The sequence below is a fragment of the Sciurus vulgaris genome (genome assembly GCF_902686455.1).
Source record: "Sciurus vulgaris genome assembly, chromosome: 14".
Classification (NCBI taxonomy): Eukaryota; Metazoa; Chordata; class Mammalia; order Rodentia; family Sciuridae; genus Sciurus; species Sciurus vulgaris.
In genome coordinates, this window is record NC_136475.1 from 27,500,831 (window position 1) to 27,519,119 (window position 18,289).

At 49.8% G+C, this 18,289-nt stretch overlaps 1 protein-coding gene across 18 annotated transcripts in view; it reads left to right on the forward strand.

Annotated features, from left to right (window-relative positions):
* DYSF (dysferlin) overlaps positions 1-18,289 on the forward strand; it is a 209,162-nt gene that overhangs the window by 79,776 nt on the left and 111,097 nt on the right. For 9 of the 18 annotated variants that reach the window (XM_079111422.1, XM_079111407.1, XM_079111413.1 and 6 more), the window contains 7 exons: positions 265-347; positions 9,016-9,057; positions 10,304-10,419; positions 10,857-10,970; positions 12,147-12,324; positions 12,914-13,038; positions 14,801-14,907. In XM_079111422.1, the coding sequence (XP_078967548.1) occupies positions 265-347; positions 9,016-9,057; positions 10,304-10,419; positions 10,857-10,970; positions 12,147-12,324; positions 12,914-13,038; positions 14,801-14,907 (765 nt within the window). The remainder of the gene's footprint in view (positions 1-264; positions 348-9,015; positions 9,058-10,303; positions 10,420-10,856; positions 10,971-12,146; positions 12,325-12,913; positions 13,039-14,800; positions 14,908-18,289) is intronic. The other 9 variants (XM_079111420.1, XM_079111409.1, XM_079111411.1 and 6 more) reach the window with 1 other exon arrangement.

The window sequence follows — 18,289 nt, forward strand, 5'->3', positions numbered from 1 at the left end:
TTGAGCAGCCTCCTGATCCCTTACCCTCCCTGCCTCAGCCTCCTCCCTGTCAACCTGCCGGGGTTCCTGCTGGCTGAGCTGGTTGGCAAGACAGGCTTGTTCCCTCTAGGGGAAGCTTGAGTGAGCTTTCTGTCCAGCGTCTTCTTCCTTGGGTTTACCAGGCCTCAGTATCTGGTGGGAAGACTGGGACTCCCCATCCTTCCTGGGTACACGTGGTCTATATCTTCCTCCCGTGCTCAGGTCTTCTCTCTCACCTTGTTCTAGGGATCGCCTTACTCACAATGATATCGTGGCCACCACCTACCTGAGTATGTCGAAAATCTCTGCCCCTGGAGGAGAAATAGAAGGTACGTTCCATCTGCGTCCAGTTCTCTGACCTGTCATGTTCTCTGTCATACCTCTAGGTTGGAAAGTTTGCAGAAAAGGGAGGATTATAAGGCTTTTGTTATCCATTTTCCATGGAGAAGGGCTCTGGCCAGTGAGAGAGAAGCCTTGTCGACATTTAGGTTGCTCCAGAGTTGAATGGTAGAATGAATCACTGAGTAGTACAATGAGGATAAACTACTCCTGGCCAAGACACTTACTGGGTTCTATGGTGCATCAGCAGTTTCTATGTTGTAGTAACTTGTATTGGTCTGTTGAAAGAGTAATCCATGGTCATTTTGTAAAATCTTAAATGAAAAAATAATCTGAAGAAAGTATATAAAAATCTATGTGTGAAATTACCCATAATCCTCCACTCCAGGTAAAGCGATTAATATTTGGGGACCTTTCTGTGCATATCCGTGTGTGCGCCTGTATGTAATACATATCTGAATACATACGTATCTATTAAAAGATTAATTGTCTTGCAAATTGCCTTTCGTCACTTGTCAGTACAACGTAGAAGCCTTTTCATGTAATTCAGTGCTCTTCTACGATACGGTTTTAAGTGAATAAACATTTCATTGCATGAATGTACCATGATCTATACAGACTAATTAATGTTGAATAGTTAGTTATTTTCTAGTTTTTCTCTGTCATGAGCTGAGTATCTGTGCGATTCATGAGTTTTATTTTGGGTAGTGGAATTGCAGGGTCAAAGGATTTTAACCTTTGTAAAATTTTTTGTCTGTATTTTTGTCTGTATCAAAGTTGCCCTTCAAAAAATCTGGACTAATTTATACTCCAGTTACATCCTCATGAATGCAGGGTAGGTAAAATAATAATGTTAGAAAATATCTTTGTTAATTTATTGGGTGAAATTAGTGTTCCATTGTTGCCTTGATTTTCATTTCATGATAGCTGGTGAAATGGACCAACGTAAATTTAAAAAGACTAAAATTTACACATGATATATATTTACATACTTATAGTTATTCTGTTGAACGCATATTTACCATACATCTGATGGTGTGCTCATCTTTTTCTCATTGTTTTGTAAGCGTTCTGTGTGTACATGGAAGCTAACTTCCCCCTGTCGTATATGTGGTAAATAATTCCTGTTGACTTTATTTTACCAATTAATAGTTCTTGACCTACAACAATTTAAATTTTTGTGTAGCCAAATTTGTTAATCTTTCCCTTAGTGAATAAGGCAGGACTCTAACATTATTTTTTTTCGAAGTTATTTTTTGGTGATACACCAATTGTTTTGAATAATTTTTCTCCAGAGTATTAAATGCTATCTTTATCACCTACTAAATTCCTAAATGTGTTCTTGGGCCTGCTTCTTGATTTTCTATTATCTTCAATTGGTATGTCTGTGTATTTATTTCTTTGGTTTTGGTATCTGGGTTATGCTGGCTCTGTAAAATTAATTGGAAAGATTTAAAGTCTTCTCTAACATCTGGAACAGTTTATATAACATAAGAATATAGTCTTTTGAGGGTTTGAAATAATTCACCCATAAAACCATATGGGCTGGGTGCCCTTTTTGAGTGGGTGTAGTAATAGCTCTTTTAAAGCTTTTCAATTTCTCTTATGATTATTGTTATTTTTAGTTTGTTGCTTTAACTCTAGTCAATTTTGATAATTTATCTTTTCCTAGAAAAACATCATTACTTTAAATTTATTCACATAGTCTTGTGCAGAGCAACCTTTTATAATGTAAACAATTCTTTCTACCTGTGGTGTTTTTCTTTTTCTCATTTCTATTGTGTTTGAGGTTTTTCTTGATTAGCCTTGTTAGTTTTTAAAACTTTATTGGAGTTTTCATTTTTTATACTGTTTAACTCTTTAGACTTATTTCACTGTTTCCTTTTTAAATGTTCTAATTTCTTCTATTTTTAATTACTTAAATAATTAAAGTCTTATTTCTGCCTTACATATTGTGTCTAAAAAGTATTTGGCAAACCAAGGCTATATTGAACTGCTTTTAATTTTAATTTTTTTTATACTTAAGTAATCTATTCTGAATTTGTTTCAGTGTATTTTCTGAGAGCAGTATGATTTAATTCCTGTGTGTATAGTATACATATTTTTTTTTTTTCAGAGTAGATGCTGCTTGTAGGGATTTATCTTTTCTTCATAGTTTAGAAAATTACAGCCACACCATGCTTAACGACTGACTTTGAAGATTTAGTTGTTCCAATGACACAGAGTGTACTTACACCAACCAAGATGACTGTGGGGTCATCAGCCATACAATGCTATGGGACCACTGCTGTCAACTTGGTCTGTCATTAACTGGAATGTCTCAGGTGACACATACTGTACTTTAATCCATCTAGATGTGGGACTGTTCTCATTTTTTTTCCTGAGACATATGAATTCTTTTTTTTTTTTCCTGTGGTGCTGGAGATTGAACCCAGGGCCTTGTGCATGCGAGGCAAGCACTCTACCAACTGAGCTATTTCCCCAGCCCATGAATTCTTAAATATGAGTTGAGGGGTATATTTTTAAATTCTACCATCATTCCATGGACCTCTGAAGGCAGGGTGGGGCTGCCAGCAGGGAGTGTAGCTGGCCAGCTTGGGTCCACCTTCTATTGGTAGCTGAGGACTCACTCCAGTTTCCTCTCTGTAAAATGGGGCTCTTAAGAATCCCAACCTGAGGTTGTTGGAAGGATCCAGTGAGATTATAAATATCAAATTCTTTTAATGCCTGGTATATAATAAACTCTAAAGAGACATTGACTGTTTATCATCATTACTCTTGATTTTCTGCATCAGTCTTGCTTTCTCTGCTTCCCATGTGGCCTTAAAATGAGCTATTTATTACACTTTTTCTTGTCAAAACTTTCTCTTCCATCATTCCATTTATTTTGCTTTTTCTTCTTTGCTGCTCTCTGTCCTGTCCCAAAAGTTTTGCTTTGCCCACGAAGGGTACCTCTTTTGCTCTCTCTTGAGGATCCCAAACCATTTCCCAAAAAATTCAGATGAAGGCTCTCCTGAATCTTACGGATGCTGTTTCCATTCCCCATTTATTCACTCTTTAGCAAGATCCGCTCAGTGTGGGTGTCCCTGCACCCACAGGTCTGTCCATCTGTCTGCACATTGTTAGCAGCAGGACAGGTTAATGTGTTTTAGTTCCTGGAAGACTGCGCCTGGTGCTCTTGAAGTCAGGACCCTCTCCAAACCTTTCTTCTAGGTTCTCTGAAACATTTTTCAGACAAACCTCTTAATTATGGGAAATTTGGAACACGCTAGAGAATTATACCACGGACTCCCAGGTACCCTCGCTCAGCTTCAACCTCTAGCTTCTCTCTGCCCTTCTGAGATCTTCTTTGATACTTTGAATTGGTGGAATTCACAAAAACAACCCTCCAGAAGGCGCGTTTGCGGACTCCTGCCCTAGCCGCTCCCCTGCCTCGGTGAGAATGGCCTGTCGCAGGACGCGGTGGCCGTCTTGTGCTCCTCAGGGCGTTTCTGTGAAGGGCCATCCTGTGCGCACGGGCGCAAGGATCTGAGGCAGGCGCTGCGTCATGGGGTGGTGCAGGGGGCGTTTCGGCTTTCTCTGGTCACAACTCTTGGAATGGAAGGCGGCTCTTCTCTAGTTTTCTGACTGGCCCTTTCCCCGTCTGAATTCCTGGTGGAGGCCATCATGACTTTCCTATTTTCGGACAGCTGCTGTTCCGAGAGGTGGACAGCCTCCACCTGCTGGAGGGGATCAGTCCTCAATTCTGATGGTGATGTTGGCCTTCATCTTTTTTGTGTGTCATCATGATCTTTTTTTAAAAAAATTAGTGCACTTTAATTATAATATGATATTGGGGTTCATTTTGACATAATTATACAAGCATGGACTATGCTCTTATTCTGTCCCAGGTAATTCCTCTTCCCTTCCCCTTGTCTCTCCACCTCTTCCCTTTTCTCTACTCTACTGGTCTTTCTTCTAGTTATTTATAATTTTTTAAAAAATCAATGTGTTGTAGCTAGACATAAGGGTGAAATTCACTGTGGTATATGCATATATGTACCTAGGACAGTTTTGTCAGATTCATTTGATGGTTTCTCCTTTTTCCTGTCCCTCCTCTCTCCCCCTCAGTTTCTTTCCTCTACTACATTGATCTCTCCTCTGTTTTCATGGGATTCCCTCCCTCCCTTTTCCCTCCTTATTTTGGTCTAGCTTCCACATATGAGAGAAAACATTTGACCCTTGACCTTCTGATTTTGACTTATTTCACTGAGCATGATGTTCTCAAGTCCCATCCATTAACCAGCCAATGACACCATATCTTTCTTCTTTATGGCTGAGTAAAACTCCACTGTGTGTGTGTGTGTGTGTGTTTGTGTGTGTGTGTATCTCACATTTTCTTAATCCATTCATCTATTGATGGGCACTACGCTGGTTCCATAGCTTAGCTATTGTGAATTGTGTGACTATAAACATCATGGCTGTATCCCTTTAGTATGCCAATTTTAGATCTTTTGGGTAAATACCAAGGAGTGGGATTGCTGGGGTCCTATGGTAGTTCTATTCCAAGTCATTTGAGGAATCTCCAAAGTGCTTTCCAGATTGGTTGTGCTAATTTGCAGTCTCATGAACAATCTATGAGTGTGCATTTTCCCCACATCCTCACCGGCATGTATTATTATTTGTATTCTTGATAACTGCCATTCTGACTGGAGTAAAATGAAATCTTAGTTTTGATTTGCATTTTCCTGATTGCTGGAGATGTTGTACATTCTTTCATGTATTTGTTGGCCATTTGTGTTTCTTATTTGAGAAGTGTCTCTTCAGTTCTTTTGCCAGTTTGTTAATTAGGTTATTTGCTTTTTGGTGTGAAGATTTTTGAGTTCTCCCAAAAACATTATACAGATTCAATGCAATCCCCATCAAAATACCAATGACATTCTTCACAGAACTAGAAAAAACAGTTCTAGAATTCATTTGGAAGAATAAGAGACCCAGAATAGCCAAAGCAATCCTGAGCAACAAGAGTGAAGCTGAAGGCATCACAATATGGGACCTCAAATTATACCGCAAAGCTACAGTAACAAAAACGGCATGGTCTTGGCACCAAGACAGACACAAAGGCCCGTGGAATAGAAGACACTGAGACAAATCCACATGGATACAATCATCTAATACTCAAAAAAGGTGCTAAAAACATATTTGGGAGAAAAGATAGCCTTTTTAACAAATGGTGCTGAGAAAACTGAATAACCATTTGTAGAATAATAAAACTTGATCCTTGTCTCTTACCCTGCACAAGTCTACTCAAAGTGAATCAAAGACTTAAGAATTATATCAGAAACTCTGCATGCTAGAAGAAAACATAGGCTCAACACTCCAACATATTGGCACAGGCCTTGAGTTCCTTAGCAAGACTCCTAAAGTACAAGAAATAAAACCAAGAATCAATAAGTGGGTGGCATCAAATTAAAAAAGCTTCTGCACAGCAAAGGAAAATATCAAGATGTGAGGAGAGAGCCTACAGAGTAGGGATAGATCTTTACCACCTGGTCCTTAGACAGGGGATTAATATTCAGAATACATAAAGAACTCAAAAAACTTAACATCTTTGACTATTTTAATGGGAAGGTGAGAAAGGTGTTTATGTGGCCACTAGATGGCGCTCAAGTCACAGACAACCCACTGTGCTTGAGGGCGGTTTCCAAGGGCAGGACCATCTTCTTGCAGCTTATTCTGGAAATAAAGGAGAATCTTCTTGCAACCAGCCAACTGGATTTTGAATATATAGTGAAATAGCTTGATCTATGTGACAATAAAAGCGTTAAATTTATTGACTGAACTGGGGCCATTCTTGGGACTGCTCAGGTTCTCTGATGTCGCTTCCTGGAGGTGGGTCCTTTCTCTCCAGTCCTGAAGGTTAGCACTTGCCTTGTTCCCTGCTCAGCTTCTTTGCTTGTCCCCATACCCCCTCAGAACGTGCCCTTCCGACGTTCTTTGCAGTTCTTTTGTACTATTTCTCTCCTCCTGCTGGGGTTCTAGCACATCTGGCTGATTTACCACGACACTTAATTCCCTTACAGCTTTCAAAACCCAAACCAAACCGAACTGTAAAAACTTTCCTTCTCCACATTCCGCCACTTCATGTTTCTCCAGATGATTTGGTTCAGCTAGGAGTTTTTGTTTTTGTGTTCCTGTTTTTATTTCCAGTGAGGACAAGACCTAGCCCGAACCTCTTAAGCACTTCTGCCCAGGAGTTTGCCTGGGCACGCTGAAGTATTCCTTGGACCCTGTGTACCAAGGAAAAATTTTGTTTTTTTGAAAGGAGTGCTTTCCTTAGACTGGCAGTTCTTTCAAAAAGTAACGGTCACACGAGACCCGCGAAGCCTGCGTGAGTTCTTGATCACTTCACACATATGAAAATCATGCAACGTAAATAGCACTTGTAGCCTCCAGTTTTTTCCATGGCTAAGAAACCCCAAGTTAGTTTCTTCTTGTCTTTGGAACGTAGATGATGACGCTTTCCCAGCCGTTTTTGGTTTCTCCTCCTGCCTGGCTCAGGCTAGGGTCAGGCAGCCAAATGCCATGGGCTTGGGGGTGTGCGGAGAGGCAGAGGGAACTGGCAGGCTGGCTGCAGGTAATGGCCTTGGCTTCTCCAGGGCACATGTGTGTCCCTGGGGACTGTCTGCAGGGTTGTGACTGGTGGCTCGCTGGGCAGGGAGGGATGCTCTCCGTCTTTTTCAGCTTCCCCCAGGTGAGGGAGTTGGGCTTTGCTGCTCAGGCCACAAAACTGGGAGTATTCATCTGTGCTGTGCTATGGGGCTTCCAGGTCCTCGTTCCCTGGGCTCAGGGAAAACACACCAAAACACTTGTGTTTTGGCAGAAAGATGATGGGGACTAAATAGAGGCTTTGTCTTGGGCGGGCTCTCCGGCCACCCTGCCCTTGACTTTATGAGCTGTCCGCAGACACAGGGGAGAGAACCTGGGATGAGTCGTAGCACCCAGAGACCTGTGACCTGCCCTCAAGTTAGGAATCACTGGCCTCAGATGCCAGCAGGGCTATGCTTGTTACACACTCCAGTGCCTAGCCTGGTGCTGATCAGGCTTGCTGAATGAACAAATGAATGAATGAAGAAGCGAATGAATGAAGGAAAAGGACTACTTAGTCCTCCGAGCCACCAGAAGCATGTGTTGGTCAGATGGCTGGTGGAATTTGGGGGACATCTGTCTAGCTGAGCACCAGTTTGCAAGCCAGGATTCAAAGTCAGTCTATGGGTGGGAAACCAAGTTCACCTCTGCAAGAAATACCTGGGAGTTGGAACTATGACCTTGACCTCATTAGCCTGAGATAACTGGCTGGGTCTGTTAATAATCATCTGGAACTAGCATAAAGGGGAATCTGTTTCCTTCCGGGGGTCCCTGGCCACTGCCCTTCTGGGACTGTAGCTGTGCCAGAGTAGGTCATCTTGCTGAGGTCACCTCTCTCCCCTGTGGTCAGAGACCTGGCTCTCTCACTGGTGAAAGCTGATTCCTGGGGATATTCAGATGGACCAGCAGGGACTTGGCTGTGGAGAGCTGAGGGGCTGGCCCAGGGCCTCACCCTCCCTGTGCCTCTGGCCACACTTGGTTAGCTTCCATATTCCTCTCTTCTTTCTCTGTCTGCTCATTTGCAACATCTTGCTGAACTCTTGAAGCTATAGGAAAATAGCAACAGCTTTTTTTGGAGAAGAGTAATTGGTAAAGGTGAACAGTGAATGAAAATAATCAGCAAGTTCACTAACCCTGTCTCCAGGCTTGGTCATGACCTCAGACTTGATTACATTTTGTGGGATTGGAGAAGGGGAAAAATAAGAAGAAAAGGAAGATCAGAGTGCAGGAAGAGGCAGAAATGAAGGCGAGTCAATGGGGGAAGAAAACTGAGGTTGCGCGCTTCCCTGGAGTATCTCATACCTGCTCAGAAGCAAGTGATGGATACCAAGAGTATTTCCCTCCTTGCTTCTATTTCTAGAATCCTTTACCAGCATTTGTGGGCACACTAATGTGTGCAGAGCCTTCAGTTAGTGAACAGCATCTGTCAGTATGCTTCATTGGAAGCAGTAGGTGCTAGAAGCCAGGTCTAGGGCTCCCCTGTTGTGAAAACGCAACTCTTATCTTCAGTGGCAATACTGGAAGTGACCACTAGGTGGAGATGTTGTGCCTTGAAACACCACTGCTAAGGCTAGCTGGTCACTAAGTGTCAAACTGTCTGTTGGGTTTGGAGTACTGGGTGTGCCTTACTGCCTCACTCTGGTCCCTTCACGTTTTCCTCGCTCTTTCTTTATGTCTATACTTGGTGTTCCCCATTTATCTGGCTATAGTATAGAAAAGCATTTATTTTCTGTGTTATTTCTTAAATATATTGAATTATGTTGAATATATTGAATCATGTTTTGGGTCCAATTTTCTCAAGGTTCACTATGGTCCTGGGGGCTGTGTCTGGCTTCGGTGGGGCTGGTGATGGCTTAGTCCATGACAAACTCATGGCTGGGCTCGGCTGGAGCCTGGGGCCACGTTCGTTTTCTACATAGGAGCTGTCTTTCCACCTGTTGGCTGGCTGTCCATCCATGTGCCTGTTCACGTAACCACTCCTTCACCCAGCTGTGCCCATCCTAACCCCTTTTCCATTTCTTTATGCTTCAGAGGAGCCTGCAGGTGTGGTCAAGCCTCCGCAATCCACAGACCGTATGTTGCTGTCACCTAGGGGACCACGTGGGCATGGGGCCTTGGGTGTTTTTTTGCTGGACGGGTGCGGGTGCTGGAAGCAGGGAATTCTCTGATTTGCATGAGGTGGGGTGGGGGTCTGGAGCTTACCTTTGGTGCTTACCTCTCACCTCTGGTTAAGCATGTAAATTGCTTGGAAGGTCTTAAAAGCAATTTCTTCCCACCTTCCCAGACCCCTTCCTGCACCTGCTGGGCTGGGTCTGGGGCTGGCAGCAAGGGGTTGGGGCAGGCATGGGGCCTCAGTGATCCAGGGAGAGTGCAAAGTGTCTCGGGGACCAGGAGGAGGCTAGAGGGAGTGACAAACTCACAGGTAGATCATAATCAAGGCGATGAACACAAATGATTAGTAATATTCATGTGAGTTTCCATTTCTAAGACCTCTACTTTTGTTCCTGGAGCCAGAACCCAATCTGTGCTGGGGTTTGGAGAAGGGCAGTGTGGCAGAAGGCAGAGTGCTCCTGGCAGAGGGGTGGGCATGGCTCCTGCCTGTCCCTGCCCTCCCTCACCCCCAGTGCACACCTTAGATCTGGTCCAGGTGCTTTTTTGCTGAGGCCATTTTTATTGTGCTTCTCTTGTCCATTATTGTGGACAGGGTCATCCCGGATGGTCCGAGCCCTGCTGTCCACCTTTGGCATTCTGGAAATGTCTTCTTCCCTCTTCCTCTGAAAGGGACAGAGGCTTTGCAGGGTTTTCAGAGTATGGCCGATCAAGTCCCATCCTGAGAAATGGAGCTAAGAACTGGAAAGTGACATTAATAAAAAAGCCTCTGGAAAGAGGATGTGGGTGATGTGGAGGGAAGAGTCCCCTTGTCACTCATTCTCTCCCTCACGCTCCTCTGACCTGCTCCACTTAAAAATCGTTCTTTGCATCCTGTATGTGTGGGGGAGGGGATCCTGGGATGAGTCAAGTCCATCAGGGCAGAGGAGCTTATTCCTGGGGGCTACACTGTGGGGAAGGGACCTCTAGCTGAGTCCTTTACTGGACCCTGGGAGCTGGCTTCTGTGGTCACCAGACTCTGGGACCTCCTTTGTGCCTCCCTGAGACAGTTATCAGTAGTGTTAGTATTGTTTCTACATTTACAGGGGCTGCATCTGATGCATGTGGGGGAAACTCAGGGCCAGGGATGGGCTTGGGTCTGAAGGAGGCTGGGTTAAGCCCTAGAAAACCCACTGGGCTGGCACCTCTGAGCCCTGCTTGTGTTTTCCAGTGGATGACAATCTCGGCTTCCTCCCCACCTTCGGGCCCTGCTACGTGAACCTATACGGGAGTCCCAGGGAGTTCACGGGTTTCCCGGACCCGTACGCAGAGCTCAACACTGGCAAGGTGAGCGGCTGGAGCGCACCAGGTTCCCAGACCCCGCAGGTGCCCGGGCTGGTCTGTGGGGGTCTTCCAGCCTGGCCTGGGCAGCACCTAAGCCCAACCTAGACTCCAGGCACCAGAAAAGGCCTGAGAAGGCTGAGGGCCAGTGGGCATCCCCTCAGAGAAATCTGTCTGCCTGTCCTGGCTCCCTCTTCCTGCCTATTTGATCTTTTCACTGTCTTGGTCCCTTAGACACCCAGGCCCGCCCCTCTCCGGTTTCATACCCTGGGGTGGCCGGAGGCTGGCACCTCCATCTGGGTGACTTGGCATAGGTTCTGAACTCTCTGGGCTGTGATGTCCTCATTGCAGTCATGGGTTGGCTTGTGGATCCCCTAGGAGATGAACTCAAACCAGATTGTGCCCCTTGCCTTCTGCTCCTCCCCTCTGACCTCCCTTCACAGGGGGAAGGTGTGGCCTACCGAGGCCGGCTCCTGATGTCCCTGGAGACCAAGCTGGTAGAGCACAGTGAGCAGAAGGTGGAGGACCTTCCCGCAGACGACATCCTCCGGGTGGAGGTGAGGGGAACTCCTCTGGGAGGGAGATGGGTCCCTGCTGGGGACAGACAGGGCAAGGTGACCAAGTAGGTGTCATGGCAGAGGAAGGACTCAGTTCTGCCCATGCTCATTGGGCCTTCACCTCTCTGGGCCTCAGCATCTCAGCCATAAATGGAATAATGCAATACTTACCCTGCACCCCTGGAGGAATGTTCAGAGGCTCGAAGAAGATAAATGAAAATATACTGAAAGCCTCGAGCTCAATGCAAAATGAGATGCTATTTTATAATAAGGCTGTAGACTAGCTATTAAGTCAACACACACTTAGCATGTGTCAGATATCATCCTAGCAATCCTTCTGATGTCCTTGAATCTTCCCAGATCCCCATGAGGTCATTGCTCCATTTAACAGATGAGGAAACTGAGGCTCAGATATATCAGAGCAGCCAATGGCAGAGCTGGGCCTCTGAGCCCTGGCTCTATTACTTACCACTGTATCAGTCTTCTTCTCTGTAAGGTGGGCATAATCATTACACTTGTAAGATTGTTGGGAGAAGTGAATTTATGTCTGTATGCAGGAAGCACTCAATAAATGTTAGCTGTCCTTACTCTCACCGTTCTCCTAAAACTCTACAGTAGTTTAATCCCTCTTCTCTCGGCCATGAAGGGAATCACAGAGTCACGGTGACTCCAGTCACTTGTGACTGAATGCCTACCATGTCCTCAGCCCTATGTCCTGTGCTCTGTTCCCAGAGGGGACAGTGAGATTCACTATTCCCAAGCACGTGGCCGAGCTATGAGTGCTGCAGAGCTGGCTGGCATGGCGGGGACCCTGAGTGGTGTGGGGTGGGAGCTCCTGCTGGTTTAGAGCCTTCAGCCCACTGAGTGGCAGCGGCGGCCTGGGCTGCCCTGAGGGGGGGCCCTTGCTGCTGGTTCGGATCGAGGAGCAGCAGGACCTTGGGGAGCAGACCTTACTGGGGAGGTGTGGCCAAACACACCGGGCCTGGGATGAGTTCCCTTCAGTCTGTGACCAAACCTGGACGCTGCTTCAAAGTTGGACCTCTTTGCTCCTCGTCAGTCCAGGCAGGGCTCCCGGGTGCTGGTTATGGCCAGGGCCTGCCAGACACGTGACCCTTTCCACCTTGGGTGTCTTCATCATGCCTCCTTGTGACCCTCCTGCCCCCTCTCTGCCCTCAGAAGTACCTCCGGAGGCGCAAGTACTCCCTCTTTGCCGCCTTCTACTCGGCCACCATGATGCAGGACGTGGACGATGCTGTCCAGTTCGAGGTCAGCATTGGGAACTACGGGAACAAGTTTGACACCACCTGCCTGCCGCTGGCCTCCACCACCCAGTACAGCCGGGCGGTCTTTGACGGTGAGGCCAGAGGCTTTGCCCCTGCACGAGACCCAGGTCATACAGCAGGGGCTGCCCCTGAGTCCTGCCTCCCATGTAGACCTGCTGTAGGCCCCTCGAAGCACCGGCCCTGGCAGGCTTGTTTGGGGTGACCCTGGCTCTGCTGCTGTGCTACTCCTGCTGTGCTCCTGCAGGCGGGGCCCCGCTGCCAGAGCCCACAGACTGGCTCCTAAAGCAGCTGCGGTTCATTGATCCTGACCCACTTCAATCATTATACATGGTACAGAGTCTGCTGAGCTTGGCTCGGAGACTTGGGGGGCGTGGGCTGGGATTTCTCAGGCTGGGCTAACGACCCCTCTGTTTTAATATGCTGAGGGGCCCCAGGGAGCCACCGCTGTCTCACAAGCACAAGCAGCATGTTTGGATACTGGGGGACACAGATCACAGCCTGTGCGTCCAAGAGGGTTCTTAGGCGGGATCGGGAACAGGCACCTGTCTCCCTTCCACCTCGGTCCCCTTCCCGTCAACACCAGTTCCAGCCCTGAGCCTCTCAGGGTCTGGGCTCTGCAGAGCTGCGTGCCACCGGCCCTCCTCGGCTTCTGCCCTCCAGGGTGCCACTACTACTACTTGCCCTGGGGCAACGTGAAGCCTGTGGTGGTGCTGTCATCCTACTGGGAGGACATCAGTCACAGGGTGGAGACTCAGAACCAGCTGCTCAGGATTGCTGACCGACTGGTGAGTGGAAACGCACCCCTCCCTGCCCCGGGTGTCCGCAAACTTGTCCACGGGCAGTGCGTGTGTGTGAGCGCACACACACACACACACACACACACACACTCTATGCCCAGCAAACTTCAGGGCCTGCTGTCCTCTCTGTGTCCTGCAAAGTGAGGAAAAGGAGGTGACAACAATCCAGAGAAGCTCTAGTATGATGTGGGAGAAAACAGAAAGGGGAAGAGAGAGAGAGAGAGAGACAGACAGACAGACATAGACAGGAGAGGCTGAGCAGGACAGAGCCCAGCACTGAGCCACCTCGGATGCCTTTTGACCCAGCACACACAAGGGCTGGTGCTGGAAACTTCTTACTAGAAGTCAGAAGCTCAAAGTAGGGGAGCCACCCCGTCCTCGGGAGGTCGTGTAGTAAAGTGGGGAGGGCTCCGTGGGTGTCTCTGGCCCTGACGCGTGGGGCTCAGAGGACAGCAGCCAGGGAACACTGGGAGGCATCCCAGGCACTGCGAGGGGCCTGTTCAGTGGTGGGGCACAGGAGGTGGGAGCCCAGCTGGGGTCCAGGGGAGGGTGATGAGACCACGGAAAGGAGAAGACCTTCGAGGGGCAGTCGTAGGACCGGAGCTACAGGCCTTGGTGGCTTCTTGGATGTGGGGAGAAGAAGCGCTGAGCAGCCACTCTGGTGGCTGGGGAACTGGGAAGCAGAGAGGAGCCACGTCCGGGTGGTGGTGGGTTCCGTTCTGGAGGTGAGGATGGGGTCAGCATGTGCTGGGGCTGCAGGCCTGGTGCTGGGCCAGGGACTGAGGAGGATCAGTCATAAGAGGACAGAGGCACAGAGGTTGAGGGAGGGGAGAGGGGGCTGGAGAGGCCTGGGCATATCTGTGGGTGAGCACAGGTGGATGGAAAGAGGGGCTGGGGTCCTGGAGTGGCTGGAAGGAGTCCAGAAGCCAGAGTGCCTGTCGCTTCCTTGAGCCTGGCAGCTCAGGGAGGAGGAAGAGCAGCAAACACCAAGAGAAGAATTCAGAGTTGACACCACACACGTGTGCAGACTGTTCTGGATCCTTATCATCTCACAAGACTGCAGACTGCAAGAGAGCGGGGCCTGTGTTCTGTCCAGTGTCCATCCTCAGGCTGGTGGTGCCAGTCGAAGCACATGCTCGAGAAGGCTGGTGGATGGGGAGGGAGGCATGGTGGACTGAGGGACAGCCCTGGGTCCGACAGGATCCCAAGAACAATCTCCACCTCCCGGCTCAGGGTGAACCCCTGAGGGTTTGGAAAAGACCTCCAGGAGGAGGCCAGATGCAGCCCAGCCAAAGACCAGGCCATGGGGGTTTGGAGAATGACTCCCGGTGATTGGAGGTCGCTGGACTGCTCTTGGGAGAGAGCAGGAGAATCTGCAAAGCAAAGAGTTTCCAGGCTCTGCGAGGGCCACTCACGCGTGGGAAGCCAGACCTGGCTTAAAGGTGCGGGCTTAGGAGCAGGCTGCATTCAAGAGCCATCAAAGTCCACCGATAGCCTGTGGACTTCTCAAGATTGTGTGAGGCTGAAGGTTTCAACTTGGGAATTCTGGTGTGTTTGGGTGGGGAGAACCCTAGAAGTTTCTTGAGCCAGAACAGTGCTGGTTAGTTGGGTCTGGGCTCTGCTTTCTCTGTTCTGTTTATTCCTTTTTGGTTCAGGGACTGAGTTGTGGTGACAGGGCCTGGGGGTTGGGTCCAGTATGTACCTTCTGTTCCATGGTGACAATCCTGACCATTGCCTGCCTGTTCTACAGGAAGCTGGTCTGGAGCAGGTCCACCTGGCCCTGAAGGCACAGTGCTCTGCTGAGGACATGGACTCTCTGGTGGCTCAGCTGATGGATGAGCTCATTGCAGACTGCAGGTAGGGGGTACCTGGCGCCCACGGCGCCTGCCGTTCCTGGCTCAGTAGGGCCCGTTCCCTGGGAGAGTTCGTGTGTGGCAGTGAGTGGTGGCACGTCTCCCAGCCATGCTTGGCCAGCAGTCCGGCCCGTGCTGAGTCCAAAGGTGGTGGAGTCAGCGCGGGGAGTTGAAAAGGTGACATTTAGAGCAGGTCATAAATCTCCCGGCAGCAGCAGCAGCTGTGGGCCGGGGGCGGCCCTGCTCACCTGAATGGGGAGCATTGTGTCTCTGATCCCCGACCTCTTATTTCCCTGATGGAATCTCCAGGAGAAGCTGGCAGGGGGTAGGGGGTGGTGGTGGAGGGATGGCGCCCCTCCTTCCCCCAAGGCCACGTCGGGGACCACAGTTTCTGTTTAGCCTTCTATTGACACGGCTGACTGTCAACTTCAGGAAAAGGGAGTCTTGGGAGTAATGGAGAATGGGGGTGCAGAGGCCCAGCAGGGGACACAACTCAGCATCTTTTCCACTGCTGGCTGGTTTTGGGGAGCCACTCCAAAGGGAGCTTTGAACTTCAACTTGCCATGAAGAATAACTACTTTATAATATCTAATAAGCAAAGTGCCAGGAAGTTAGGAAGGATTTAATAACGGTAGCTGTAATTACTGTTAAGAAGAAGAAATGGCTGGAGACTTGGGTCCTGGCCCCTTTAACCAGCTTTGTGACTTTAGGTAGCTAGCTCCACTTCTCCGGACCTCAGTTTCTCAGCTGTTCAATGGACTTAATAAATTGCCCTTCTCCTTTCTGTGAATATGTGCAAATGAAGTCTGTGCCCCTCCCCGTGTCCCATCACCCTCCTTGGCCGGCTGTGGAGCCCTGTGGAACATATCAGAGAAATAAATACCTCTGGCCTCCTGACGCAGCGCCCCTTCCGGTCCTTTATACCCCAGTTAGGAAGTGCGTCTTTATCAGAGTGTTACCCCAAAGACACTCCCCCTCACGCGGTGGAATTCCAGACAGGTTGTTCATCCATTCCATTCCCCAAACCTTCTGGAAGCCTGGCAGGCTCCGTGCCAAGTGCACTGACAAGGCGCAGCGTCAGCCCTCTGGGGGGTGATGGATGCAAAAATGAAACATGAAGTGAGCGAGCCTGGGGCGAGAGGCCTGCACAGCACAGCTCGGAGCAGGTGCATCTAATTCCAGCAAATCCCATTCAGGGAAGCTTCCCGGAGCAGGGCTGGCCCGCGTGAACCTTGAGGGGGAGGAGAGTGAGCTTTGGAGAGGGGACTGCCCAAGCCAAGACTCAGAAGCCTGAACTTCAGAAGCCGGAACCAAGGCTGCCTCTAGGGGCCGGCAGGGAGAAGCTGACCTCCTGTGGGGCTGGCCTTAGGGGTTCTGCTGGAGCTCAGGCCTGGGGGCTTGGGGGCAAGTGCTGGGTGTCATATGGATGCTCATCTGGCTGCAGGGAGAGGATGGACTGGTGGTGGTGGTGACAAGTGGGTGCTGGGGGACCAGGTGAAGGGAGAAGGGACATAAGGTTGTGCAGGTGAGTTGTGACGAGGTCACTGAGGCCCTGAGGTTGGGAAGTGTGGTGCCTGAGGGAAGCAGAGGGCAGCATGGACACTTTAGGAGGCACAGTGATGACAAGTACTTCTCGTGCCAGGCACTATTCTAAGGATTTTCACACGTATTAACTAATCATAAAAGATAGGAAGCAGAATGATCCCCATCTTACCCATGAGGAAACCGAGTCACAGGGAGGTTGGTTAACCTGCCCAGATTTACGGGCAACGTACGTGGGGGAGCCCCTTTCTGTTCTATGACGGATAGAACTTGGCAGTGGATTAGATATGGAGGCCAAAGAAAGGTTCAGAAAGAACCCCTGGCTCTGGCCAGGGCAGCTGCGTGGGTTTGGGGCTGTTCTCTGAGGAAGTCGGCAGGAAGAGAAGCAGGCAGAGGCATGAGGCACCAGGATAGGCCGTGTGCAGGGGAGGACATCTGTGAGGAGGCTGGCTCTGGGGTTTGGGAGTAGGAGGAGGAGAGGAGCTGGCAGGGCAGGTAAGGGCATGGTCAGCACAGGGGTGAGCTCGTGAGGCATCCCCGCAACCCCCAGCCCATGCCTGTGGAGTGGCTTGCTGTGTCCCATGGCACAGACTGCGGGGTCGGGGGCAGGGCTAGGGTTTTCCCTGCAGTGCTTCTCTTGACTCATGAGGGGCGGACCTTGGCAGGTCTATGGTGCCTCGAACGTCTGAGACCCGGGTCCTGGAGTGTCCTCAGTGCCCTCCTCTGTACTCCGCTCTTGGAGGATTTGGCTAAAAACACTTTTGCCAAACCTGGCCCCTTGAGTTTCTGTCCTGGGGTAGAAGGGTGACTGGGGCCTTCCAGGGGTACTGGTGCCGGCTCAGGAGCTTGGGAGGGGAGCTGGGTTCCCATCCTCCTGGGAATGCACACTAGTGGCTCTCAGAGGAGGAATTCCAGGCATCAGGACTGATTCCTTCAGGCATCACTTGATGTTACCGAGCAGTCCTGGGGCCTCAGCAAGAGGCCTTCCTCACCTCCTGCTCTGCGGCTAAGTGTCAACCCAGCTGACAAGCAGGGCAGCCAGGCACTTTGTCCCCAAGCCAGAGTGCCAGGGCGACCACAGCTGCTCACCTATCCCCCAGCCATCCCTGCCCACATGTCCAGCATCGGTGTCCCTTGTTCCAGCTCAGGCCCAACCAGCACATCTCTGCCAGAGCCTCTGCATCCCCTCTGGGCTGGCGGTGTCCACTTTGTTCTTTCAGCTGTCATCTCGAGACCCATGGCCCCAACAGCTGCTCTGTGTTCGGGACTATGTGGGCCCCAGGCGCACTTTATCACCTTCCCCCATGTGTCTTCTTCTGGATCCATCATCCCCAGAACCCGTGCTGGGAACCTGGGCCAGCTCCCAATGTCTTCCTTCCTTTCTCCCTCCCCTAGTGGTCACCTCTGCCTCTCCGCGCCCTTCCTCCTTCCTTCCGTCCTCTCCAGTCTCCTCACTTTCTCATCTCTATGATGGTGCCATGCCTACCTCCTCTGCAGCCGGGCTGCAGTCACCCACTTGGTCCTCATGGGCGAGCAGCCCGCTCTGCTCTCCTCCTAGCAGAGCCCTGCACGGCCGCTCCAGGTTGATTTCCAGGGCTGGCCGGCGTCTGCCATTGTTTCAAGGTTGGGGCGCAGCACCACGCGGCCGCCTTTTGCCCATCTCCCCTTCTTTCTGCACTCCCTGCCTTGGGCTTTCCCCGGGTGGGGACATGTTAGTGGCACTCACGGCTCCTGCCTGTTTCTTGGGGAGTCTTGGCCAGGCTGGGGCTCGTGGCTTCCATGCATATCTCCCTTTGGTGGTCTGTAGCGCGGTCCCTCCCAGCTTCCGACCCAGGCTGGGCGCA